Consider the following 26413-nt stretch of genomic DNA (forward strand, 5'->3'; position numbering starts at 1 on the left):
GTATCTTTCATGAGATTGATAGAACACCAGCTAGGGGGAGGTAAAGTTGGAATCAGCCATGGAAACAGACCAGAATCCAAGTGCAATGCCAATAAACCACCACTATCACCTAGCACCCAATCCACAAAGCAAAGAGCTGCTGAATGCCACAGGCAAGATTGAAACAAGATTATGCAGAGGTACATGTGTGCGTGGGCTTTCCAGAAACATCTTCACCTGTGTTAACTCTATGGATTCTTAAAAGAAACTTTAAATTATGCTTTGCTATACCTAACTATATAGTTAATTACACATAACTAACACATATATAAATATGCATAACTTGCTCCTAGAAATCTATTACATATTGGGTCTTGACCTTTTTAATTCATATTTTAAAGCTTAGCTTGAGATTAGCAACCAACCATTGCTTTCACAGATGTGCTTGCTTACCTTTCTGAAACAGCTCTGGCTTTTAACAGGGCTGCTGTGTAACATATCGCTGCCGATTTCGGAAGACTGATATCTGTGATAAAATAATCAAGCTGTAAGATTTGAAGGCAAGACAAACCTTTTCAATCAACCTCCTCTGAGCTTAAAGATTTTTGATTTTGGTACACCATACAATAAACCTAACATCCAGAACATTCCACCTCTGTCTAGAAATGTTGAATCTCTTTGCACGGCCGTCTTTCTGGTTACTCATCAGCATCAGATTAAAAACTCAGAGCTGCAGTTAGGCAGTAAAGTGACTAAAACATAACAAAACACTGAAACTGAACTCAAAGAGAAGTGTATATATGAATGCGCTCTTAGGAACAGTGTGTTTTTCCTGTATTAACTCAGAAGGATTTAAAACAAGCTTAAAATCTTCGCCTAATTTTGTAACATTAACACAGAGTTTTACAAAAAATGGACAGACCATCTAAAAGCTGACCAAAAAATTACATTTGTGATAGGTAGACAAATTTTATAGAAAATGCAACTTCCATTCTTTTCCAGTTACCCAGGAAAAAAAAAAATCTATTAGTTATAGGTTTTGTAGAACATGCAAGGCTAAGTTTGAGCTGACAATTATAGATTGGAAGGATAGCACTCCACAGTACAAGTTTACTTTAAAAGCAGACAAAGTCTGGGGTCTAATTCCCAAATACCATGTTGTGTATAGTCAGATGGCTCTTGCTTTTTTTTTGTAAATCCCATCCTAGGCTTGTCCATCACTTACTAGAAGTCTGGCTGTCGTACCAAGCAAAACACAGGGAGCTACAGAGAGTTTGAAGCTCATGCTCATTTTTCCAGATGCTTAGGGAAAAAAAAATCAGAAACCTTTTCTTAAGGAAGTGTCACAATCTCTGATGTTAACAACGAAGCATCAGGAAAAAAAGCAAATGATTTTGTTAAATTAATAAGAATCCACACAGAAGAACATAGATGAAAAGGAGCTTGCATTTGGGGTGGCCACATAGAACAGGCACGGGATTTTGGCAAGAACATGACATTTTTAATTCCCTGAAGCTATGAAGGAAGTTTACATTTTATTAGCTTTTATCTAGACTTGTACAACACCTGAAATGTATTAGTTCAGATGGAAAGTGAAAGCAAACTGCTGCCAATTAATGGACAAAAGCTTGTATACCACTAATCTCTGGCAAGAAGTATGCTTGTATGTCACTAATAATCTCTGACAAGCAACCTCAGCATTACAGAATTATGAAGCCAAGCCTGCAACGCAGCAGAAAGGAAGACTACCCTGTTCAGCCATTTACATCAATTACATAGGGGGCCATGCACTAACTGAGAAAGGCTGATGAAATTAGGCATAGCCACGGATGCAGAAGAGATTAAAAAATTAAAATAATCCTTGAGCTGAGGCAAAGTGAGCTCCAGGATCTCTTTATGAATTAGAGTTAACTTAGAAAGTGTGTACGGGCTTACAGCTTGACTAAATTGGAGCTCACCATTAAAAAGTCCACAGTATGGAACAATCTATTCATTGGTGATTATAAGAATCTAGTCCAAGAGATGAGATACTGGGCAGACATCTGCTTTTAAACAGGCACACCTTGTCCAGTTCACCTATATGCTTATACAAACCCACCAATATTTCCCAGCAGGTATGACTTACCATCATACTTTGCTAAAACTGCCTGGACATCTGCATAAGCCTGTAACTCCAGTAATGCCTCCAGGAGGTTTTCATGAATATTCAGCATGCTGAGAAGTGGAAACTCTTTCATTAACTGAAAAATCAGTAAAGAGAAATAAATCAGGCACATACAGAAATTCACTTGAATCCCTGAATATTTGATGAAAGGCAGCACCATAATTTAAGTTTTTTCAATGTTCTGTTCTTTCCTGGTGTTAGAAACTGACAAGAAGCAGCACAAAAAGAACTGCATCACTCCTACCTTAAAGTCATCACTTTTTTTCCTCTATATGCCTATAAATATAGATATAAATAAGCACACGGAGGTTCAGTCATGCTCTCAGCCCAGATTTGCACATCTCCCGTAGTGAACTGATTTGGTCAGTAATACCTTCCTATACAAAAACAGCCTATTATACATGTTGGGCAGGGGAAAGAAAAATTAGGATGAGGTATAAAGCCAGCTATTTCAACAGAGTAGTTGATAAGCCAGGCGCAAAGCAAACTGGACAAGAGAGACAACAGTCACTCAATTTTTTTCTGATTACTTACATCTCTCATCATTTTTACTGATTCTCGAATTCTTCCAAGTTTTCTTGCACACATAGCCAGTCTTCTTTTCACATAGACCAGTACGTTAGTGTCTCTTCCTGATTAAAAGAAACAAAAACAATAGACTAATCAGCTTCAATTTTTTCTCTCCCTTAAAAACACACCAAAAATCCTACAGCCTTTATCTTAGCCACATGTAAAAGCATAAAACAGTTACTACTGCTATCCCAACAAAAGCCCATCTAGACCAATGCCAGCAACTTTTAAACAAGTTAAATTACAAAAAAACTCTTTTTTTTTTTCCAAAACATTTTTGTGATAACAGATGATGCTGTGGACAAATGCTAATTGTTTCATTAGCCTGCTCTATCTACCCAGCTTTCCAAAACACAACACATCAAGCCTCAGAAGACAACCTAGGGTGAATACACAGCACAGCTGCCACTCCCTAGATTCTTTCAGGTACTACAACAGATCATACAGCACACCATGCATAACCATACTAAAACAGTAAGAAGTGCCTCAATACACTGTAAATCAAACTAGAATCACTAATTGTAACTTCGATTTTACACTTCCGCTCACATAAAAATAAGTGTTTCTTTGATTCAAAAATGCTTACTTAGCTGTGCTTCATGCTGGGGACTTTGGGAATGGCAGTTCTGAGACTTCCTGTAAATCATCTCTCCTGCTTTCAAAGCCTGCTTAAAATACCTCTCAGCATCTACAATAGTTGTTGCTTCTTCCTCTGCGAGAAGAACATACGCAGTGGCACAACTGTAACAAGGCAAAAAGCCACAAATCATTCTGAGGGACAAAGGATTCTGTTTTTGAATAAGTACAGAAGAACCAGAAACAATGAGTTTTCACTTCAGTGAACCTAACATTGACTGAGTAATGCTAAAATAGCATCAGGAAAACAAAACTTTTCAGTTTGAGAGAAAAATACAAACTTGGAGAAAATTTGCTAATTATTACTGGAACAAGAAACTAACAGCACACTCAGCTTCACTCCATTTAATCTTTCAGACTAGAAATAAAGCAAAGGAGTCCATAATCTAAACTTACTCGTTGTTCAACTCTAAAGCTTGATATGCTGCCTTAATCCGGGCTTGAGGGTTTCTCTCTCGCCACGCTTTCTGCATAACTGTTGCAAGAACATGTAAAGACTGGTGAGATACAGAGAAGCTGGCAAACACCTGCTAGCAAACCAGAATAAGTGAGGCAATATAGGCTGCCCATGCCTCAGTTCTGCGTAAACATTCACTTGCATTTGCAAATGCCTCTTTGCTGTGTAACTGTGCTAAGGAAATAAATGCTTTAATGTCAGCAAGAGTTTCTATCGAAAGCAGCAGAATCTTGCAACTTCTCACCGTGTCACAGATTTGATTTAAGATAGCAACGCCATCAGGAAGATTATTCACTGACCATTTAAAAACTCCTACACTGAGAAGCAAAGACAGCTTACATAACCAGACAGATGTACAATTTCTAAATTACTACAGCTTTTGGAAACATTTCCCAAGACTTCTTGAAAGCTTGGCAGGAGTAATTGTTAAACACAGGTTCTTGCACAGACCTGCACAGAATTTTAATTTATGCTTTCCAACAGCACCTCCAAGAAAACAGTGATAGAGTTACGACCTGTGTTGCACATATCTATGAAATAGTTCAGTGTTTAGATAACTACCAGATCACAAAGGGTTAAGCAATGTCCTTTTAAACTTACAAAGTATATTCCAGTGGCAAAGCCACAGAACAAAGCCAGTTCAATATATATGATAGTTATCACCTTATTAGAAATTGTTGTAAGAAACAAAAATGGTGACTTCTTTCCACTCAGAAGGGTAATCTGAATCAATTTGAATTCAAAGTTACAGTCAGATGAAGAGCAAGCAAACGGAATGCAGCATCTCTAAACCTTTCCCATAGTTGGAAATAGAAGTGAAATTCTGATGGAATGCTTCCATCAGGGAAAAATGGGAATCCCAAACTGGAAGTCAGCTTCTAGCAGAAGACAGACAGCATACTTAGAGCTGCCATTATCTGTGCTGAAGTAACAGCTTTCACACTAAATAACAGTTCTGAAATCATTCCAAAACTTTACGTTCATGGAATCACATATCTGGCCTATCTCAAAGCACGATAAGAGAACTGAAGAATCTATACATGTTTCTTTTGGAACAAAACTTTCTGCTGTCCAGCAAGAATAACGTGGAAAAATGTTTGAGTTTTCTTTTGGAAACAAAATATTAGTCTTGGCTTAGCAGAAACAGAAATACGTAATTCATATCAAAAATGTCACAACGAGCTGACAAGTAATGCTTCCGGAATGTGACAAATTGGTAACAGCCAGGAGCCAGTCTGACAATAGCCAGGTAGAGGACAGCTTCCTCACTAAACATTTTGAACACAATAGCAAGATAATGAAGGTGGCACTGTCTGTTCATAAAGTTGAAATGAGATCACTTCACTGGTTGTTGAGGAAACAGCCCATGTTTTCAATATGGTGCTGTTATTTTTTTTAAGTGAGTTATGCCAGGATCCTGAGAGCCTTTAGTAAAGCACAAGGTGAAAAAACATCTTACTCCCAAATCCACACATTAAACCTCCAAAGTAGTACAGAAAGGCTAATTCACAAAATATTTGACATGACAGGTTGTGCCACCTTGAAGTACATCAAAAATATCCATTTTATACACCCCAATTGTTATGTATCTTATGCATACAGTACAGGTACCTGTATCCGAAGGTCGAAGGGCATCTGTATCACAGGTGAAAAAGTTCTGATGATCTTGAGCAGACAAATTCATGTCATAGTAGGTAAGAGGCTCTTTCCCAGTCACCCACATGTATCTTAAATGGGAGAAATAGCAGTAAAATGGTAATGCTGATGCCAAAGAAGATATCTGATGTGTTTAACAAGTAGCGCAGAAAATCTTTATTAATAAAAGTCAGGAGCTACTAATCAGGAGTTTTTTGTTCCATAATCTTAACAGGTTGCACAAGGAAAAAAGTCCTTTTGATCCTGCAGTCCTAATCAACTTCTATCTCAAGAAACAAAATAACAGAGACTTACAATACAGCTGCATCTTCTCAGAAGACAGACTTAAGATTCAGGATCACTGTCTTAATCACTGAATAAAACAGTAACAGCTGTAAGACCAGGAGTTTCATGGAGGAGAAGTGGAAAATAATTCCGGGAATATTTTTCTCCTACTTTACTCTCAAAAAAATGATATTTACAATAATATTTGCATTCTTAACATTGAAACTGTCAAAGCTTGGATAGGTGCCTTTTAAACACAGGACTGGCATCAATCACCCCTGGAACCTTGCAGGGCTCGGCCGTTTCCCAGTACAACCAGTACAAGCTCTGCAGTGAAGTCATGCGTAGGCTTCCAATTGATTTTAAAAACACGCAATGGAACGTAAGACAGTTAATACCTGCTATATTCTGCTCCTCTGAAAAGATTAAGAGGATTTCGCCACATCTTGCATTCTGGAAAAAAAAAAGTACTTTTTGAATTAAGAGCACAAACAACACTGCTTTGAGTTTAAAATGCAGTTATGAAAATGCTATTTTAATTTTAAAAAGCCAACTTAATGTTAGATTTATTCAACTTGATCACAATCATCCCATCTTTCCCATCTCCATAAACTTCTGCTATCACATTCATATTTTGGCTGCTCACCATTGTTGGACATTATAAAGTGCCATTTATATCCAAGCCATTTTTACCTTGCACATATTCAGAATAACAAATATCTAAAGTTACTGAAACAGCTTTAGCTGAACATGTAATCTATTTCCTAAGGGAATAAATAATTAATGTTTTAGATCAATTAACTCGTTGTATCATTATTAACAACACACACCATAAGATGTAGGCCTTTCTCCAATTAATACAAGCAACAGAGCAGAGTAAATTCCCTCTAAAAGTCAACTCATTTGAAAGTGCAACCTTCAAGCTGAATGAAAACTGTTGGGATGGGTTAGCAATCACCTGGCATGTTCTGCCTGTTTGCCTCATTCTCCCCAGCTGAGAATGCTGCTGGTGCTGGAGGGCTGTTTTCCACGCCGCCGATGAGTGGCCTCAGGTGGCTCACAGATACCTGCTCAATGAAGGACGTGCCATATTTTCGGAAATGCCACCACTCAAATACCTGTTATGGGAGGGAAAAAAAAGCACCCAACATTTCCTTAGGCAACAACCCTTCCGACATAAACACCAAGGATGAAAAGAAAATTGCACAGAGCAAGGACATCCCCTTGCAAATGATTACAGACAGAACATATCTACCTACAAATTAATGGTAATTATCTATTTCGGGATTGTCTTGTCACGCAGGATTACCCACACAACATGGGAAAGACTGAAAAAAGGAAAGCTTTACTCTCATTATGTTCCTCTCTCCCCAGGTCTTATTGTTACACTACAGAAAATATGATACTTATACCTTAATACAAGCACAAAACACCAAAATACTACGGTTGGAAGCTAAACTCCCTACCTTCCAAGAGATAAAGTAGTTTCTTCCCACAGATGTCTTTGCATGCATATTTTGAAATGTTTATATATTTATGCATATATACACATGCATATACAAATAAGACACACACCTCCTCAAAACAAGCCTGAGTCCCTTAAAACAGATGCGATCTACTTTCCCTAGGCTCAGGCAACACACAAGACATATAATTAAGAAGTATTTAGGATACATGTGGAAGGATACTAAGTACCAAGCTCCTTCCTAGTGCAAAGGCACCCTCTAGAGTCTGACCACAGAAGTCTGTGGCATTCACCTTCAATGAAACTATGTGAGAGGTGCTGAAAATGCAGGGAAAAACAGGAAAAAAGAAGAGCTGCCTACTTACAAATATCAGTCCGGATATAAAGGATGAGGTCACTGTGAGGGCAAAGTAGAATTTTGGAGTCAAAGTGCTTAAGAACACAGTCACTGTTGGGAGACAGAAAAACCAAGACTTAACGAGCAGAACTGAAACACACAAAGGGGTTTTTATTGAACAACAGTGCACCAAAAATTACACACACGCATATGGTACAAGATCGCCCTTGGGGCTTCACGGATAACACTGCTTTATTGGAGTTCTTTTTGGCTGAATGTATTTCTGTGGCAGTTCGCTACTTACACGACTCTCCCAAAATACGAACGTCACTTAACAACTGCCTCACGGCACCGGGCAGCAACGCGTCCTTTTAGGGCATTATTTCACCTTAACCTAAACCCGAAACGTGCCGCGTTGTGCAAGGTGCTGCCCTGATCTCCCTCAAGGCCCTCACGGCACAGGAGAGGAAACGCGGTTCTCTCCCCCTACGCTGACCGAGGGTTGACCACAGCCCGGGGACAGCGCAGCACCTGGGGGAGGACAAGGCCCCGTTAGGAGAGCACAAGACCCGGCCGGGAGGCCCCAAAGTTACACCGCCCCGCTCCCCACCCGCCTCACCGGCCGCCAGGCCGTCCCGAAGCCGCAGCGGCACCCGCAGCGCTGCGTAGAAGAGCCCGAGCCCGGCGGCCACAGCCAGCAACCCGCGGGCCCACGGTGCCGCCGCCCGCCGCCTCAGCTGCTCCCAGCGCCGCAGCGCCGCGGCCGCCCCGGGGTACGGCGGTTCCTTCCCGGTCCCGCAGCCGTCCGCCATGGCCAACGCGGGGGATACCGGGAAGGGGCGGGGCGGACAGGCGGAGCCGGGCGGAGTTTCCCCGCGGAGCTCGGGACTCAGAAGCGGGCTCTCTCCGGCTAAGTATCCCCGTTCCCCACGCTCATCCCCAGAGCGCAGTCCCGAGCTCCCGCTCCGGCTCCAGCCTCGCGGGCCAGCGGGCTCGGCTCTCCCAGGCGCGCCCATCTCTGAGATGGCGGCCGCGCAGCATCTGCCCGCAGCCAAGATGGCGCAGAACGCGCTTCCGGTTCAGCCCCGGCGACAGCGCCCAGTGCGGGACTCCCGGCATGCTCCGCGCGGGGCCGGGCCGGGCCCAGAGCTCCCAAAATGGCCGACTTTGAGGACCGGGTGTCCGACGAGGAGAAGGTAGGGAGCGGCCGCCCCCGCCCCGCAGGCCCCTTGCTGCCTCCTGGGCAGGCCCAGCCCAGCGCTGCGGGGCGCCGGGAGCCCCGCAGCGGGCAGGGGCTGCCCCTCGGCTCCTCCCTTTCCCCGGGCCCATTCAGTTCGCTGCGCTGTGATACCCCTTCCGTTCCCACGCGCGCAGCCCCGCGCGGCCTCAGCTCCACCGCCCTCCCGCACTGCTTTGGTGCGGAGCCGAGGAGCTGAGGGGACGCGACGTGGAGTGGAAGGCTCGCATTGAAAAGTGGAGAAGAATAGATTGTTCCTCTGACATAGGAATGTGGGGAAAATTGCTGTCCTAAAAGCAGCACTGAGTTGCTCCAAAGGCAAAGCTGGCAGCCTATGGCCATTTCTTTCCTACATACCACAGCTAAAAACAGCACCCACAGCTACTATTCCTTGCATCATAAAGCTATTGCATGTGGGGTGGGTTTTTTTTATGGCTTTGTTTCTTGAAATTCTGCTTTGGGATGTCAACGTTCATAGATTCTCAGGGATCCTGTGAGCACGGAGTTGCTTTCGTTTTCCTCTCCAGCTGCCTGCTTGTGCTTAATGACAGTGGCCCTGTGGTGAAGGAGGCTGGCAGGGCCTTACGGATCGATTTGGCCATCAATGTATTCAATCACAGCAGCGGTGAATATTTCAGAGCAGAATTCATGTGGAACTGAAAGCTCTCCAGTGCCGCATCAAATCTGTGACCTGCTGTCATTGGGCTGCTACAAGGGAAATGGTTGCGTTTGAACTGAAAATGAAAAGCAAAGCTTTAGTAAGATTGAGAGCAAAGGAAGTGAAGTGAATTGCCTTTGGTAACCTCGCAGGTCATTAGCAGAGCTGGAAAGTAGAACCAGATCCCTGTTTTAGGCTGTAGCTGAACTTATCACTCAGTCTGGGAGTGAGAGTCAGGGTTTGGAGTCAGCTGGGCCCTTTATCCTCTTTCCACTGCATTCCCTGAAGTCTGTGGTTCCTTCACAGCACTGTCAGAAGGATGCATCCTACACTGCAGGTGCCCCAGCATTTCATTTGTCCAGGCAGATGGGATTTCACTTGAAACAGGAACCCTTGTTCATCTTCATGTCCCAGCACAGGCATGTTTGAATCAGTCTAAGTAGCTCCATGCCCAGCACTGGCAGAAAACAATAATGAATTCTAAGAAACATGCAGCAGAGCTTTTAATGCATCATCCATTTGATAAACAAAGAAAGCAACAATCAAACAAATGGTAAAATTCATTTATCCCCTCACACCTCCCATCCCTATAAGCCTTACTTGAGGAAAGCCAGGGCTCGGGAACCAGGCCTGCTGCAATGTGTTCTCTAACTTCTTTCTGATGCTGTTCTGCCAGCTTTACCTAAGAGCTGGGCAGCTTCTCTATCAGCAGCTTTCCCCATTTTGGAAAAAGGAAGTCAGTGTCGTTAGCTTGCTGCAGAGCTACCTGAAATGGCAGCGATGGGCAGGAAGTGGGGCGGCTTGCAGAAAGCCTTATTTTCGTGCTTCTGCAAAAGAACTTCCTGCCACTGTGCTGACACTGCTCTGAAACAAACCAGCCCTAAAAATGACAAGTAATAGTGATTCAAATGCTTGGCATTTAGGATTAAATTCTCTATTGTCTACTTCTTGCACTCCGCTCCTGATTTCAATGGCTTGATTTAAATGCTTTTTATTTTATTGCTCCACAACAGAATCGATGCAAGGGTGCTTTAAAACAGTGAGCAGTTTTCTGTGGCAGCATTTGCTTTGTGTCTGGTTTTGTGAGGACACATAATGGAAATGCAAAGTCCTTTCTGTGTTGATTGAATTTTACACATCCTTCCAAGGCAGAGGAATGTGGAGACTCAAAATCCCCCCTGCAATATTTATTGGCTTTTTTCCCCCTCCTATGTTTTATCAGAAACTACAGACCTGTAAGTCCGCTTCCTAAAACCACGGTCCTTTTATACCATACAGAGCACAGTTCTGCAGCCACAGTGTTGTTCCTTATGTGTATAGAGAGTAATTCTTATGGCTTTTAGAGGGGTTTTTCCATATGTTGAGCACCTTGTAAAAAGTAATCTGTTCATCTGGAGAGTTAAGTTGTAGTGTACATTCTAGTGCAGTCCTCCCACTGAAATGGATGTTGGCATGAAGTGGCACATGGGCTCCAAGTACTGTATCTGCAAATGCTTTAGTGCAGTCTGATACAGCTGTACGTGTACATGCTTACATTTGCACTTTCTTAGAAAAGCACATGGTATAATTTCCAGAGTGTTTCAGCCCTTCAGGGCTGTCTGTCAGTGAAATCCACAGAGGATACAAAACAGAAGCATCCCTCTTAATTACTGCTGGGTTATCTTCATCACCATCCGAGCTTCCAACAGCGAAATCTAACAAGATTGTGAAGCAGTACATCCTAATTACAGTTCTTTGGACAGTGGAAAGTTTCACACAGTAAGAACGACATTGTTAGGATTGTAATATACTTATCAGCCTTATTTAAAAGCAGGAAATCATGAGAAAATGGTTTTACATTTTAACTATATGAACTGTACAAGTTACCAACTTAAGTTGACAAACTTCAGTGTAAGTTTTTCACTCATACTGCATAATTATTTCATGCATAAGGAATGCACGTTTTTCAAAATAGATTCTAATTTGGAAAACAGTCTATTTTTATCTGCAGCTCTGCCTAATTAAGGCAGAGCTGTTATTTGATACTGTTGGAATAAGGCAATTTACTCTTTGTTTGGAAAGGTGCGTGTTTTCTTTCATGACTTGTTTTAAATCATTGTGTGACAATTGATACAAACAACTATTTCCAATTAAGACATGGCAGACAGGAGAGAAGCAAAGTGTTTTTTTTTCCAGCTGTGGCAGTAATTCAGCTGAAATAGGTGAATAAGTACATACTCCAAAATTCTAATAAACCCAAACTTGTATATGGGATTTTTGGTTACAGTGCAGTTTTATTACTTTTTGGAAGGGAACTGCTTTTGTTTTTACAGCCTCAGAGTTTACAGATATTTGGGCATTTTCCTTCCAGTTGGCCTTTTCTCTTATTTATTGTATCACAGTTCCAGATGCCTTAATTCTTTCCCTACAATGACAGCTCATGGCTGGACTGTGCTGCAGTTTCCAATAAAAGACTGCTGTGGGATAAGGGAAGGAATAACATGCCAGAGAAGGGTGGCAAGTAATCCTTGAGAAAACATGTGCCAGAAAAGCTGGTACACTGCATGGAGTAGGTCCAGTTCTTTTTGTTAACTACAGACTTCAAAGAGACAATAACTCTTGAAAGCATAGCATGACATCGATAACAAGAAACCAGGACGTCCTGTAATGAATCCCTGTTCAGCTCCTGACAAAGTCAGCAACAAATCCATAAGTCAGGGTGAGGTTAAACAGGTTTCCTACACTGTTTCCAAATAGGTTTAGGGTCTGAAAGTGTGAGTTCATACAGTCAGTGTTCCTGCACAGGACATCATGCTGCATGGATGAAAAGCTGAATGTGTAACGGATACACAGATACACACTTACAGTATTGCAACTCTTACAGAGAGTTAAGCAGTACCGTGAAGGTTAAACAGTTCCCATTTTCACAGTTACCCATGTGTTTGCTCCTCTTGCTAAGCATCTTTGGAGTTTCTCTGCTCTTTGCACTGAAAAAAAAATACCTAGTCTTATGAGACTGATGGTTTCCACTTTGAAAACGCACACCTGGATTTCTCCCTGAATCTGATATTTGGTATTACCATCAGATCTGGGGTTTCTGTTTAATTGCTTCAGAGTAGGTTGCAATATGTATGAATTCAGTAAGTGTTTTTTGTCTTAACAGGTGCGTATAGCTGCAAAATTCATCACTCATGCTCCTCCTGGAGAATTCAATGAAGTATTCAATGGTAAGTAAAGAAAAGCCATCAGAAGCATTTTATTCACATCTCATTCACTATGAGAGACTGTGGCTGTCATACATTGCTTTGAAGGTCACGTAGAAGTGGGGAAAAAGCATGCTGCCATTCTGTGACTACTTACCCTTTATAAAATGATTTAGTCAGCAATGCTTATGTTTGTACAGTTGAAAATTAGAGAAATGTTTGATCAAAAAAACAATAACTTACTTGAACACTCCCTTCTCCAGATGTCCGGTTATTGCTCAACAATGACAATCTTCTCAGGGAAGGAGCAGCACAGTAAGTATTCATGTTTCAAGCATACCATAAAGAGTATGCCTCTCTGTGGTGATAATTTGACTTACACCCATCATCCTGGAACAAAGGAAGCCATTTGTTCTATTGAGAGCAGTCTGCTGTAGTTCCTTATCCCCCACCGAAATATATAATGAAAGGCATGGCTGGTTCTTTTTAAAAGGCTTAAATTGGAATTTGTGGTGTAGGGGCCGTATATAACTGACAGGAAGGCACTCTGCCAAAAAGGGTAATTCTGCAGCAGCAAGAATGGCTGATCTTGTTGAAATGTGATTTGGTGAGCAAGTGAAGCCTGAAATTCTGAGTAGTCCTCAGCCAGAGCTTAAAAAAAAAAAGCTGCCTTCAAAAAATGCTTTGAGAAAGTCTTGTTTACTTGTGCAGTCTCATCAGAAGGTGTCTACATGTTATGCATACAGGGCTTCTGATGTTTTATTTAGATCTGTGTGACACATCTGTCAGCAGGCCTTGACAGAAGAAAATTGTTGTAAATATTAGTCTACTCATATTTGTTTACCTTGCTGCCTGTTTTGCATCAGCTTGCTCATTTTCCCTCAGGCTGCCTTCTGTTCTACTTTTGAACTGTACTTTCATGATCACTAAATAAGCCTGGCTTTAGACCCAGATTATTACAGCTATCAATGTGTGGATTATTTGCACGTTGCCATTTCCCCTCTAGTATGAGTCACACCACGTACTTGTTACTAAGAGAATATAAATGTGTATGTACAGCTAAATTTTATGCTCTTAATTCTTAACAGTGCATTTGCACAGTATAACATGGATCAGTTCACTCCGGTGAAGATAGAAGGGTATGATGATCAGGTAAGGAAAAGCTTTACATTCAAGGTTTGTGTTACTGCACTGCACAGAAGCAATAACTATTTTGTTTTATCAGGATCTTTATGATTTTCTTTCTACCTGCAAGTTATCATCTTTCCTTCTTCCCCCACATTATCCTTGCATTACCAAATTGTTGTTCTTGCATGGGAGGCAGAGGTAAAATCTTCCCTTAGAGCATTGTCTGTTACTACCTGGTAACTAATTCATTGTTAGGTAAAGCTCCACACTGAAGTCATTGTAATTCCAGTTCAAGTGTGAATGATTAAAGATTGCTGTTTATTTAAAGATTACCTGAACTCCTTACATTACTGCATGCTCACAGTTCCTACTGATAGGAGTGAATTCTTAGTGTTATTTTTTTCTTATGGTCTCATGTTTATAGCAGCATAAGAGCGTTTTGATTTTCGTTTCTTATTTTTCAGGTCTTAATCACAGAACACGGTGATCTGGGCAATGGCAGATTTTTAGACCCAAGAAACAAAATCTCTTTTAAGTTTGATCACCTAAGAAAAGAAGCTAGCGACCCCCAGCCTGAGGACACAGAATCAGCTTTAAAACAATGGAGAGATGCCTGTGACAGTGCACTGAGAGCTTATGTGAAAGATCATTACCCCAATGGCTTCTGTACTGTTGAGTATCCATCTTGTTTCACTGAAAATCTTTGCTCTGTGTCATTCAGTACTGTGAGTGGATTCTTTGCTGGGCAGTGCTGTTTGAGTTCTGTCTTCACTGGTGTTTTGGCTAATTTTGGAATAAATTCAAACAGGATGCAAAGAATCTTGGTATGCACATAGTGGTAAAGATTTACTAGACCCTATTGTTCATACTCACAACTGCCAAGTACCTTAACACCTGCAATTAAAGAATACGAGACATTATTTGCACATAATGCAAGTGAAAGTAGTGGACAGTATAACACGTGGTACACATTCCCAGTGAGATACCACAATAGGAAGCCTCCACAGCACTGCCAAGAGCAGAAATTGCAAGTGGTTTTCCTCAGCTCTTGTGCTGAGTTAACTTGATTTTTCTCCTGGATACAGGTTTATGGTAAATCAATAGATGGACAGCAGACAATTATTGCCTGTATTGAGAGCCATCAGTTCCAGCCCAAAAATTTCTGGTAAGACTGCTTAAACAGTATTTTCTTCCTTTACCACACTTCAAATAAACCCTTCCTCTACTTGCCCTGAAAGTTAAGATGCCTTTGGCTTCTCAAGGGGTTCCCTTTCTCATTCTTTAATCTGTTTTTCTTTGCCAGCCCCTGATGCTTCTCTAAGTCATAGCTCAACAACTTGCCCAGAGAAAAAGAAGCTAGCAGGGCTAAATAGATACCCCCTTACATATTCCAGAGCATGAGTACTTTGGAGCCAGCCTGTAACAAAGATGCATGGTGTTGCAACTATGCTTCAGAAATTGAGTTCATTGGCATCTAAAGCACTTCAGTACTGATCACAGAGCAGCAGGACCTAGTTGTTCACATTGATTTTGTTGGTTTATTTTGTTAGCACTTACTGCAAATACAGTTTTCATGCATCACCTGTTTTTAGGAATGGTCGCTGGAGATCCGAATGGAAGTTTACCATCACACCACCAACAGCTCAGGTGGCTGCAGTGCTCAAGATCCAGGTAAGCTGCATTGTCTGGCAATAACAGAAAAAACTGCTTGCCATACACTACTGCATTTGCTCAAAATGAGATGCTGAAATTCAGCAAGTGTCCTTCTGGAGTCAAGATATTACTAAGCTATACAATTTAAGAAATTAATTCTTAAAACATCATTGTTTTGGACGTTGTCTACAGCCTGGCCTGTGATTTATTGTATAGCATTGTCCTATATGCCTCCAAGTATTTGGCTTTATCAGGCTAAAACCTACTCTGATTTTATATATTTTTTTCATACATATATATAATTGCTCTTATTTCAACTCTAGGCGTTTACTGCATTAACATAATCTTGAACAGTCTTGACAAAGAATGAAACCTTTTAGAAAATCCATCCTGCTTTTAGTCTCCACGTAAGCAGAGAAGACTGGCACAACAAAGCTGTTGTGCCATTCTGGTAGCATTTGGGGGCTCTAGGGATTATAAAATGAGTATTAATGATAACCTGTGTTTTGTCTTTGTTTAGGTTCATTATTATGAAGATGGTAACGTTCAGCTGGTTAGTCACAAAGATATCCAGGACTCTGTACAGGTTTCAGTAAGTATGCCAAAACACTTTTTTCAAAGATAAAGCAGCTATTTCTTAAACATCTCATGAGGGATATGCTTGTATGACTACATTCCATCGAGTTTAATTTAAGGGTGACTAGTCAGTGTAGTTTTAGGGTTTTTTTTTTCCTTGGTTACATGAAAAACACAGGCTCTTAATTGCTTAAAATAAGACAGTATTAGAAAGTACAGTTTCCATTGGACAGCTTAACTTAAAGAGGGCAGAAAACACCTTTCTACATACATGCTATGGAAACCAAGTCAATATTCTCAGTGAAAATGAAGTAGCCCTGTAGCACAGCAGGGGGAGCAGTAGTCAAAATCCTTAGTCTGTACCATGAAGGTCTACTTGCCTTTTGCTCACAGGGGTGAGTCTTGTTTCAGTTTCAAGCACAAGCTCAGAGCTCAGCCTGGTTTCTTAAACTCCACTGTAGTGAGCAGAAGGAACCAGCTACAAACATCAGCAGCTTCTATGTCATGTCATCCACTGTGTCTGTACTCAGCCTCTCATTTGAAAAGACATCCATTAAAAATGTTAGTTTTAAACATGCAATTTTTTTTTCCTCTCTTTGCAGAGCGATGTTCAGACAGCTAAGGAATTTATTAAGATAATAGAAAATGCAGAAAATGAGTATCAGGTAAAAACCTGTGGTTGTTAAATGTGTTGGAATCATCAATCTTCATTTACAATTAAATCAAAATTGACCTCAAAGTTTGTTCCTGACTTAATCTAGCATCAACTGTAAGAACTAATTAGAAAAGGGCATTAGTTGCCAGAATCTAATTGTAAAGTTATGTGTAATTATTATCAAATTTGCTGTATGGTAATTTTAAATGGCTACAAATGATGCCTGGAAAAAGCATGGAAGGGGAGTGGGTGAGTCTTAATGCTTTCCTCTGTGACAGGTAAAAGAGCTGAAAAGGAAAAGTGTGAGAGCTTTTTCCATTGTCCCAGCCTGCATGCTGGAAGGAGACTTGGCACAGATAAGTCAGTGAGGCACCTAAAGGGGACAGTGCTACATACAAGAGAGTTCAGTAGAATCCCTTTACTTGCACACACACTTGTAACTGCATTAATTTGGTTGTAGTGTGCATTCCCCTTGTAGAAAACAGCTTAGTGGCTTTAACAGTCGTGCCTTTTCAGAGCATCTCAGTACTGTTCTAACTGAATCTACTTGCTATTGCAGACAGCAATCAGTGAGAACTACCAGACTATGTCAGACACCACTTTCAAAGCCTTACGCCGGCAGCTGCCTGTCACCCGCACCAAGATCGACTGGAACAAAATCCTCAGCTACAAGATTGGCAAAGAAATGCAGAATGCTTAGTATGGAAATAAGGAGCTGTATGAAGTGTTTGTGTGCAAAAAAGAAAAAACAAATGTGGTCCTATGCCAAGTAGATGGTTTCTAAACCAGTGCAGCATATTTCTAGGGCTTTCAAAGTTGACAGGTTTTCTAGCCTCAGAGAGAACTGTGGAACAAATAGCATTGTCTTTGTGTTTTGTGTTTCCTGCCACGTAAGCTTCCTCTTGTGATTGCATATACTGATAGGTCATTTTAATTAAACCACATTCATGGTTCAGAAGTATAGCTGTTCTCAATCACTAATTGTACTGGTTGGAAAGCTGCCTAGCTGCAAAAGCCCTATTATAAATACATCTGAGGGTGCAGGGCATTTCCTTCACCTGTATACAGCACTCCAGGTACTCCAGTAAGTTTGTCAAGTCTGCCAACAGCTCAAGGCACTATGCTGCAAGTTGTAATAATGCAAGACACAGTAAGTGCTCCCAAGCATCCTTACTACTGACCTCCACAAAGCAAAAGCCTGTAGGCTTGGATTTTACCATACATAACGAGTTTACAATATCCATTACAGAAATCTCTACACAGCTAGCTCTTACAGGGACTTTTTTTCCTCCAATCTCAAGATTTGAGCCATGTTCCCTTAGAAGTGAACATTTTTGCTCTCCCTCATGTATGTACAGTTATCAGACATCTGCATTTTTATAGAACTCTGAGTTGGATCACTGCTGATCTGTGGAGACTGGATTAGCTTAAAAATGCAAATGTCTGCAAAATAGGTATGTTGTGCTTTAATGCTTTGTGGCAGGTTCATGACATTTGTATCACAGGTGTATGGATGGATAGCATACAGAATAAATAAACTTGAACCAAAGTGGGAGGAATAACTTTTCCATTTTGTCTCTGTTGTGGCCAGTTTCTTGTCATACCTAAGGGAAATTCTGGAATTAATCTCTTCATTGCTCTTAACTGCTTGCTCTGTGTCAATTTGTTTTCCTGTAAAATCAAGAATAGCAGTCCTGTCAGTTTCTCTGCCAGGGATAGTGAAGAGATGTGTATGCTTTCTCCTCAGTCAAAACTTGCAATGAGATTCATCACAACATCAAACCCTTCGGTTCACTCACTTTGCTTTGTTTACACTTGGTTAGCAATGGGCCTTTTTGCAGGTTCTGGTTTTTAATCTGGCTAGTGTCTTCCTGTTTTTTTAATTCCATGAAGAGCTCAAGAAGACAGGGACAGGACAGGACTGCCTGTGCATTACAGTTCAGGTTTTGCACAGTAATACAGTGTGTACCCTTCGTGAGAAATTTTGTCAAAATAAAATATATTTGTATTTGCTGTTGAGACTGACCATTCATCATACAGGCACCCTCTGTATAGTCTAGTAGAAATACACCAGTCTGTGTTTTAAAGCCATTCATGTCTGTTCTTTTCTCATGCCTGCAGGCAGAACTGCAGGTGACAGCCTGAAAGCTGCAGTGGGATTGCTTGCAAACCTCCACCAGCCCTCCCACCCTGACATGCAGACCAGGGAACTGGAGCTAAACCCTTCCAGGTTGGAAGAAAAAAAAGCAGTCACACCACTCAAACAAAGCTGGTAAAACAACAGATTAGGGGTTTCTGCTAATCACAAGTCTTGTTGCAACATCTCCTAACCTCGTATGCTTAGCTTGTGTAACAGCACTGGATACATACGTGCCACGCTCAGAATAGCTCCTTTGGAAGGGACCTTTTAAAACAACATGCACCCTAGGTCAGGCACATTAGACAAAGCAGACTGCCTTAATGCTAGCAGTGTTTGTGCTCTGCCCTGTTTGCACACAGCTGTGCTCAGTGCTGCTGAAGGACAGACCATACCTTCTGCCAGCAGCGTCTGCAGAAAGGTTTCCTCCCTGCGCTGCTGGAGGAGGTGAAGCACAGTGCAGAGGAGATGCTGTGGGCCTATCCAGACAAGTACTGCAGCAATTCCAAGAATGCGAAGCTGAAACGGAGGCCTGAGATAACACTGCACACAACAGAGCTTTTATCTACCAGCACAGCCTCAGCCTCAAGGCCAGACCCTTCCTGCTCTGGGTTACTTTGTTAGTAGTTCACTGCTTGTCCTAGCTTTAAGATTGAGAGGACAGAGTGTTTCTACCTCCAAAGAGCCTTCTCTTAGGGCCAGTTCACCCCCTCACTGATCTCACCTTCCAGCTCTGCCAGCCTCCTGTGCAGCTCTCACCTATCCTCACCCTTTACCCAGCTAGAAAAAAAACCCAAGACTCAGCATAACTCTGCAGCTGAGGCACTGAAGTGTCAGCGATGGCACATTCTGAAAGGTGCTTCATCTATAAAGCTGTCAGCTGTTCTCAACCACAGGTTTCAGATGAAACTGAGGCCAGCTTGAAGCCGGTGCATTGGTACAGCGTGCAGCCCCCAAACACCAACCCCAGCCGCTCACAGCAAGCGAGCACTGCACCTTCACTAAGCCAGGGAAGCTCAGTTTCCCTACTATTTGCAATATTAGACTTTAAACTCCCAACATCCTACCCATAGAATGGGACAAAAAGTCTTGGAAGTGACTTTTTCCAAGAGGAACCTCTGCATTTTCCAAACCTCAGAGCCCTCCCACAGCCTGCCCAGGACCCCACAGCACAGCCAGGAGTCACCCAGCTGCACTGACAGCAGCCTTACCCCAACTCCTCGTGCTGCGGGCAGTCCCGGGGGCTTCGGGCCGCTTTACAGGAGCAAGTCGAGAATCCCCACCCCTCCTAGGCAGGCTGCAGAGTTAAAGCCGAAAAAACTGGCCGTAGAGATAAACAGCCAGCGCTGTCGCCGCCCTATTTATGGAGCAGCAGTGTGAGCTGTGAGCCCACACCCCTCATCATCGCCTACGGCACACCTGTGCGGCGCACCTGGGTGCTCCTCTCGGCCCACGCAGCCCTGACAGCAGCACAGGACTGAGCCCGGCCCCCCGCGGCTCCTCTGCCCGGCCCCGACCCCCCCACCAGGATCCGGGGTTTGGGGCCCGGTAGGGCTCGCGGGGGCGGTGGAGCGCAGTAGGGGCGGCCCCATCCCCGGGCGGGCGGTTCCGTGGGGCGTTCGGTCCCTTTCGCTTTCGTTTCTCTCGCGGAGTCAGCCCGGCTCGGCACGGCACCGCACGGCGCGGCACAGCCATGCCGCGGTTCAGCGTGGCGGAGGCGAGGCGGTACGGGGATCAGTTCGTGCAGTTCCTGCGGGACACGAGCCGGGAGCAGGAGAGCCGGAGGGAGGTGCTGCGGGACATCTACAGCCAGGAGTTCCGGACCAGGTGAGAGCGGCATTGCTGCGGAGCCGTGTGCCGGGCAGCGGTGGCCCTCGGGGCTCTCCTGTCACCCGCTGGGGTGGGACGAGGGCTGAGCTCTTCCGAGCAGCGAGGAAACGCCCGGAGCCGTGGGACTCCAAGCACAGGGCCCTGCTCCTAGGTTACGTAAAGCGGTGCTGCTGGGCAGCTCGACTCCTGCAGCACGGAGGGCACAGCGAGCGACTCCTTCAGACGTTGCCCCCCACTCCCCGTGCCACCCGCCTCGCTGGGACGTTCCTGGCTGCAGGGACCCCCGGGGGCAGCCTGGGCACAGCCTTTGGGCATCACTGCCCGCTCGCTCCCCACCTCACCCCTCTGACACCGGTCACTCTGGCCCCTGTGCAGTGTCACTGCTGTTAATCATTGGCAAAGGCAGAGTTCGTCCACCACGGGACGTGCCCCAGCACAGAAGGAGGTGGGCCCCATCCACACGGGGTCAGCCCCCGGGTGCAGGGCACCGCGCAGCTCTGTGCAGCCTCCACTCTGCCACCCAGGTGCTGGCAGGGGCAGGACTGCAGGGCTGGTGGGGCACAGCTGGAGAAGCCATGACACAGCACGATGGTGCTGGAGCAGCCTGCAGGGGCTAGTGAGAAAGCCCCTGTCCTTTTTCCTCCCCTAAAGTAGAGGGAATGGCTGGTGTGAGGGGCCCTGCTTTACCCCCTTCCACCCTTGCCCAGCATTCTCCCCCTCACCCAGAAGCTCTCTCTTTATACGTAGGACTGACATAAGAACACCCAGTTTCTCCTCCATCCTGTATGCCCTGAGAGTGTCCCACCAGGCGCAGGTACATGGACAGACCGTGCACTTCAAGAAGGTAATGGAGGCGCTGAGCTGTGGCAGTGTGGCAGCTCCTTCACCCCCACGGATGGGCTCCGGGGGGGTCCCGGCTCCCAGCAAGAGCCCGGCACACACTGGGGGGCTGTACCCGTGCTGATGCTGGCTGCTCCCGGCAGGCGAGGAGGCGGGTGGTGGTGGCAGATCAGTACCGCAGGCCCAGGACCGACACTGAGGTGTCTGCACCCGCTCCAGGCCAGCAGCCCAGCTCCGGACCACCAGCGCCACAGAGCCGTGCCAAGAAGTGGTAATATTCCCAGACCCTGCGCAGGGGGTCCGGGTACCCCCACCACAGCTGGGGAGACCTCAGGGTCCCCTTCCTACAGGGCCGAGTTCATCCGTGGGAAGCACGGGGTAGAGATCGTCTCAGAGTACGACCAGGCAAACGGGCAGATCCGCTTCCCTGTGGCGCTGGACAAGACGAAGACATTCACTGTGCAGGTGCAGAACCACGGTGCTGAAGCCGTGACGCTGCACCGCTGCCGTCCCCTCCGCCGCCTGCAGGAGCTCTCCTTCCTGGACGAGCAAGGGGTGACGCAGGGCCAGGCGCTGGTGCTGCACCCAGGTACTGCCTGGCCCTGCTCCCCGCTGCCCCAGGGATGCAGGATGCAGCCCCAGGGATGCAGGACGCAGCCCCAGCTCTCCCTCCCCTCCCCTCGCAGGCGGTGCGTACCCCATCCAGGTGCGCTGTCTGACCTCACACAATGGGTTCTTCCGTGCCGTGGTGATGTTTGAGTTCAGCAAGGAGCCGGATGGGTCCTTCAGCATCGGGCGCTCCATTGCTGCCATTGCTCAGAGCCCGCTGGCCAGGGAGCTGGGCCCCTCGGCGCCCTACAGGCCCTACCAGGCCAGTCTGCAGCGCCCCATCACTGTTGTCACCGAGGACGGAGTGCCCCCCGTCAGGTACAGGGCCATCACCCACTGCTGACCCATGTGGAGGGCCCCGCGCATGGCTCTGCTAGCAGGGTTGCTGCTCTCTGCACTTGTGCTGGCTGTACGGCTGCTTCATCCCGGGGGGTCAGTGGCAGTGGGCTTTGGGACACAGCCCCAGGAGTGCAGCCCTGCGGCATCACTGTTCTCCCACCCAGCTCCCTGAAGAATGAGCTGGAGAAGGAGATCCCCCTGGGCACCTACCCGTACCCCAAGAGCCTCAAGGAGACCATCATGTTAGGGCCCAAGACCAACCCTGACTCCAGCTGGATGAAGATGCAGTGAGTGGTGATGGGCTGCCCCATTGCTGCCCCACGTCCCACGGGCCTTGCTGGGCACGGTGCCATCCGGTCTCACACCTCCAGGTCGCTGCTGGAGGCCCCATTGCAGCCTGAGAACTACAAGCAGAAGTTCGAGCTGCTGCTGCACCTGGAGGAGATCCAGCTGGAGGTGGACATCCGCCGCTACGACCTGCAGGAGGTGCCCATGGTGCAGAACAGGGCGCTGCTGCTCCTCAACGTGAGTGGGGACTGCTGTGGGGCAGAAGGGCGGGGGGCAGCTCCGAGGACCCGGTGTGACGCCTCACTGCAGGTGCCCGGCGTGGCCGAGAACCGCCCGTCGGTGCTGCGGGGCGACCACCTCTTCGCCAGCCTGAGCAGTGAGCGGGACAGCTCTCCACGCGTCCTATACAAGGGCTACGTGCACGGCGTGGAGCTGGAGAGGGTCCAGCTCGGCTTCTCCCCCAAGTGAGTGGGTTCTTCCCCTGGGCCGGGGGCGGCCGTGGGGATGCATCCCCTCTCACCCCGCTCCTTCCAGGCTCATGAAGAAATTTGTGAACGATCTGAAGTTCGACGTGACCTTCACCTTCAACCGCCTGCCGCTGCAGGTGCAGCACCGTGCCGCCGCCATGGCCATGCAGAAGGGCCTGGACAGTGTGCTCTTCCCCTCGGCCTCCTGCCAGCGCTCTCTCTTCACGGGCATCTTCCAGCCCCGGTGAGTCGCGATGAGGACCGGCTCTGTGCATCGGGTGGGACTGAGTGAGGGATGCTCAGCTCAGCCTCTGCATCTGCAGGTGGTTCGACCGCAAGGTGGAGGCGAACGAGGAGCAGTGCCAGGCTGTGAAGCACATCGTCACCGGGATGTCCCGACCTGCGCCGTACCTCATCTTTGGGCCTCCTGGGACGGGCAAAACGGTCACCCTGGTGGAGGCCATCAAGCAGGTGGGTGGTGGGGCCCACGGCCAGCACAGGGCATCACTGCCCAGCCCACGGGGCTCAGCCTTCCCTCCCCTCAGGTGTGGTCATGCTTCAAGGATGCCCGGATCCTGGCCTGTGCCCCATCCAACAGTGCTGCTGACCTTCTGTGCCAGCGCCTCCTCACCAACATCGCGCCCCGTTACATCTACAGGATCATGGCCAGCTCTGCCAACTACAAGGACGTGCCTGCAGACGTCAGGGTAGGTCTGTGCCCCCCTCCCCAGCCCCTGCAGCACAACCCTGAGGAGAAGGGCCCCCACCTAACGTTCTGCTCCAGCCCTGCTGCAATTGGGACGACAGCGAGAAGTGCTACGTGTATCCCAGCAAGAAGCTGTTGAAGCCCTACAGGATCCTCATCACTACACTGGTGACAGCAGGAAGGTCAGGGCACCCCCACGGCCCCCAGGGCTGCTTTGTGCCCGGCTGCAGGGACAGCCTCAATGGGGTGCAATAAGAGGGGATGTGGGGAGCACATGAGGGGGGTGACAGGGAGGGAAGGTTGTGCAGGCAGAGCTGTTCATGCCACCTCACTCCACCTCTCCCCAGGTTGGTATCGGCCAACTTTCCTCCAGGATATTTCTCCCACGTCTTCATTGATGAGTGTGGCCACGCAGTAGAGCCAGAGAGTGTTGTGGCAATCGCTGGTGAGTGGCCCCTGGCTGCCTCTCTGGGTCAGCATTGCTGCTCAGTGCTCCCTGCTAAGCTCTCTCTGCCCAGGGCTGCTGACCACCATGGACCCAGACACCAACCCCAACGGGGGACAGCTGGTGCTGGCAGGGGATCCCCAGCAGCTGGGTCCTGTCCTGAGGTCGCCACTGGCTGCGCAGCATGGCTTGGGTGAGTGAGGGCAGGGCTGGGGGTGGCACAGTGCCTGCACAGCATCGCGGGAGCCATGGGTCTGACTGCATGCAGGCACCTCGCTGTTGGAGCGCCTGATGCTGCACAACGCACTGTATGCCAAGTCAGATGAGGGCTACAACCCGCAGTTCGTCACCAAGCTGCTCTGGAACTACAGGTGGGAACAGGGCCATGCAGCTCAGTGCAGGGCACGTGGTGCCACCCCACTCCTGATGGGTGCCGTGGCCCTGGGGATGGGGCAGACCCACAGCCCTGGGTGCCTGTTGCCCGAGGAGAGCATCAGGCCCTTCCTGCACACTGTCCTGCCTCCGCCAGGTCCCACAAGGCCATCCTCAAGGTCCCCAACGAGCTCTTCTATGACAGTGAGCTGAAGGCGTATGAGGGCAGTGAGCCTGACGTGCGCAACTTCTACTGCACCTGGGAGGAGCTCCCCAATAGAGTAGGGGGGGCAGCAGGGAGAGGGGTGGGAGGAGCCCCTGCACTGCAGCTGAGCTGATCCCAATTCTTCGCCCCAGGGCGTCCCCATCATCTTCCATGGGGTGTGCGGGGAGGACGAGCGAGAGGCCAAGAGCCCCTCCTTCTTCAACACGGCCGAGATTGAGGTGGTGGTTCAGTACCTGCAGAAGCTGCTGCAGAGCCAGGGCCGGCGCGGCTGCCCCACCATCTCACCCAAGGAGATCGGCATCATCTCACCCTACAGGAAGCAGGTGCAGGCTGAGGGAAGGGGGATGGGAGAACCGGGGTGCCTCAACCTCCCCAGCAGCTCCACTGCAGCACGTCCCCTACCCTCCCCAGGTGGAGAAGATCCGCCTTGCCATCACCTCCAAGGACCCTGTGCTGAGGGCGCTGCCAGACATTGGGCAGCTGAAGGTACTCGGGGTGCCCCACACATCGCTGGGGGAGGTGATGGAGTTCCAGCCCCTCTCACCACACAACTCCCACACCCCAGGTGGGTTCTGTGGAGGAGTTCCAGGGTCAGGAGCGCCGCGTCATCCTCATCTCCACCGTGCGCAGCTGCAGTGAGTACCTGCAGCTGGACCAGACCTTCCGCCTGGGCTTCCTCAAGAACCCCAAGGTGTGGTCCCCGGCTCCCCAGCAGAGCTGCTATGGGTGCAGGTGCCCCACAGCCAGGAGGTGAATACAAAGGAAACCCCACCTCTGCTCCCTTGCTCAGAGGCTCAACGTGGCACTCACCCGGGCGAAGGCGCTGCTGATCGTGGTGGGTAACGCAGCCGTGCTCAGCAAGGACCCACACTGGCACAGGTGAGCCCTGCCGCCCCCCCGGCCCCCCTGCAGCCCTATACCCGCTGCCCACACCCCACCGTGTCCCCAGGTTCCTGAGATACTGCCGGGATGAGGGCGCCTACAGGGGGTACCCCTACGAGGAGGAGCCCCCCGAGGAGGACAGCCTTGCCAACCACCTCGACTCCCTGCACCTCGGCAATTAGCGGCCAGGTAACGCGCGGCTCAGCACGGGCAGGAGCTGCTCTCTCTCTCTGCTATTCCCGAGCCCTACGCTGTCCCCGCAGGAGTCCAGCACAGCCCCGCGGAGCTCCAGCAGCCCCGGCCCCATCCCGCAGCCGCCTCCTGCTCCGCCCCCTGGAGCGGGGCTGTGCGCTGGGATGGGTCCCATCGGCTGTCCCGCAGAGGGCTGCAGCTGCAGCTGAGAGCCCAACCCGGCCCGTGGGGCTGAGCCCCGGGACCGACAGCTTCTTCTTTTTTTTTTTTTAATCTTAAGCAGTTTTTTACAACAGTGGAAAACCAATCGTGCTGTGACTGCTGGCCTCAGCCCGCACACTGAGCCACGTGCAGCACACCTACCTTTGTATCCTTGGAATAAACATTCAGAGAAAAACGCTCTGTGTTGAGTCCTGGGCGCAGCACAGGGGCTGCAGGGGTGGCCAGAGGGATGCCACACATA

The 26413-nt window shown here is 47.3% G+C and overlaps 3 protein-coding genes across 7 annotated transcripts in view; 2 read left to right on the forward strand and 1 right to left on the reverse strand.

Annotated features, from left to right (window-relative positions):
- Nucleotides 1–20088, reverse strand: part of ST7L (suppression of tumorigenicity 7 like) — a 31504-nt gene extending 11416 nt beyond the window's left edge. Inside the window, exons 1-11 of one of the 4 annotated variants that reach the window (NM_001396266.1) lie at nt 19966–20088; nt 12849–12995; nt 7557–7639; nt 6685–6844; nt 6125–6179; nt 5418–5533; nt 3746–3824; nt 3300–3454; nt 2678–2775; nt 2105–2219; nt 433–505 (exon numbers count right to left, since the gene is read on the reverse strand). In NM_001396266.1, the coding sequence (NP_001383195.1) occupies nt 433–505; nt 2105–2219; nt 2678–2775; nt 3300–3454; nt 3746–3824; nt 5418–5533; nt 6125–6179; nt 6685–6844; nt 7557–7639; nt 12849 (935 nt within the window). In that variant the 5' untranslated portion in view covers nt 12850–12995; nt 19966–20088. Of the gene's footprint in view, nt 1–432; nt 506–2104; nt 2220–2677; nt 2776–3299; nt 3455–3745; nt 3825–5417; nt 5534–6124; nt 6180–6684; nt 6845–7556; nt 7640–8147; nt 8594–10023; nt 10161–12848; nt 12996–19965 lie in introns of those variants that run through there. The other 3 variants (NM_204622.2, XM_046904086.1, XM_015298884.4) reach the window with 3 other exon arrangements.
- CAPZA1 (capping actin protein of muscle Z-line alpha subunit 1) lies at nt 8657–18630 on the forward strand. Its single transcript, NM_205515.3, has 10 exons — nt 8657–8724; nt 12566–12629; nt 12869–12920; nt 13694–13757; nt 14198–14404; nt 14819–14898; nt 15326–15404; nt 15907–15978; nt 16565–16627; nt 17177–18630. The coding sequence occupies exons 1-10, from the start codon at nt 8686–8688 to the stop codon at nt 17315–17317; spliced, it is 861 nt and encodes a 286-aa protein (NP_990846.1). The 5' UTR covers nt 8657–8685; the 3' UTR covers nt 17318–18630.
- Nucleotides 20089–20375: 287 nt separating the features above from the next.
- On the forward strand, nt 20376–26347 carry MOV10 (Mov10 RISC complex RNA helicase). Of its 2 annotated transcripts, XM_015298929.4 has the most exons (22): nt 20376–20581; nt 21332–21428; nt 21568–21695; nt 21775–22013; nt 22111–22351; nt 22537–22659; nt 22744–22897; nt 22970–23124; nt 23195–23371; nt 23451–23598; nt 23673–23834; nt 23912–24015; nt 24181–24278; nt 24352–24471; nt 24547–24649; nt 24808–24931; nt 25008–25199; nt 25288–25362; nt 25442–25567; nt 25667–25755; nt 25826–25947; nt 26022–26347. In XM_015298929.4, the coding sequence occupies exons 1-21, from the start codon at nt 20448–20450 to the stop codon at nt 25938–25940; spliced, it is 2904 nt and encodes a 967-aa protein (XP_015154415.2). In that variant the 5' UTR covers nt 20376–20447; the 3' UTR covers nt 25941–25947; nt 26022–26347. The 2 variants fall into 2 exon arrangements, with proteins under 2 accessions (XP_015154415.2, NP_001012861.2); NM_001012843.2 differs by having other exon boundaries at nt 25826–26347.
- The last annotated feature ends 66 nt before the right edge of the window (nt 26348–26413 follow it).

Source organism: Gallus gallus, chromosome 26 (genome assembly GCF_016699485.2).
Source record: "Gallus gallus isolate bGalGal1 chromosome 26, bGalGal1.mat.broiler.GRCg7b, whole genome shotgun sequence".
NCBI classification, from domain to species: domain Eukaryota; kingdom Metazoa; phylum Chordata; class Aves; order Galliformes; family Phasianidae; genus Gallus; species Gallus gallus.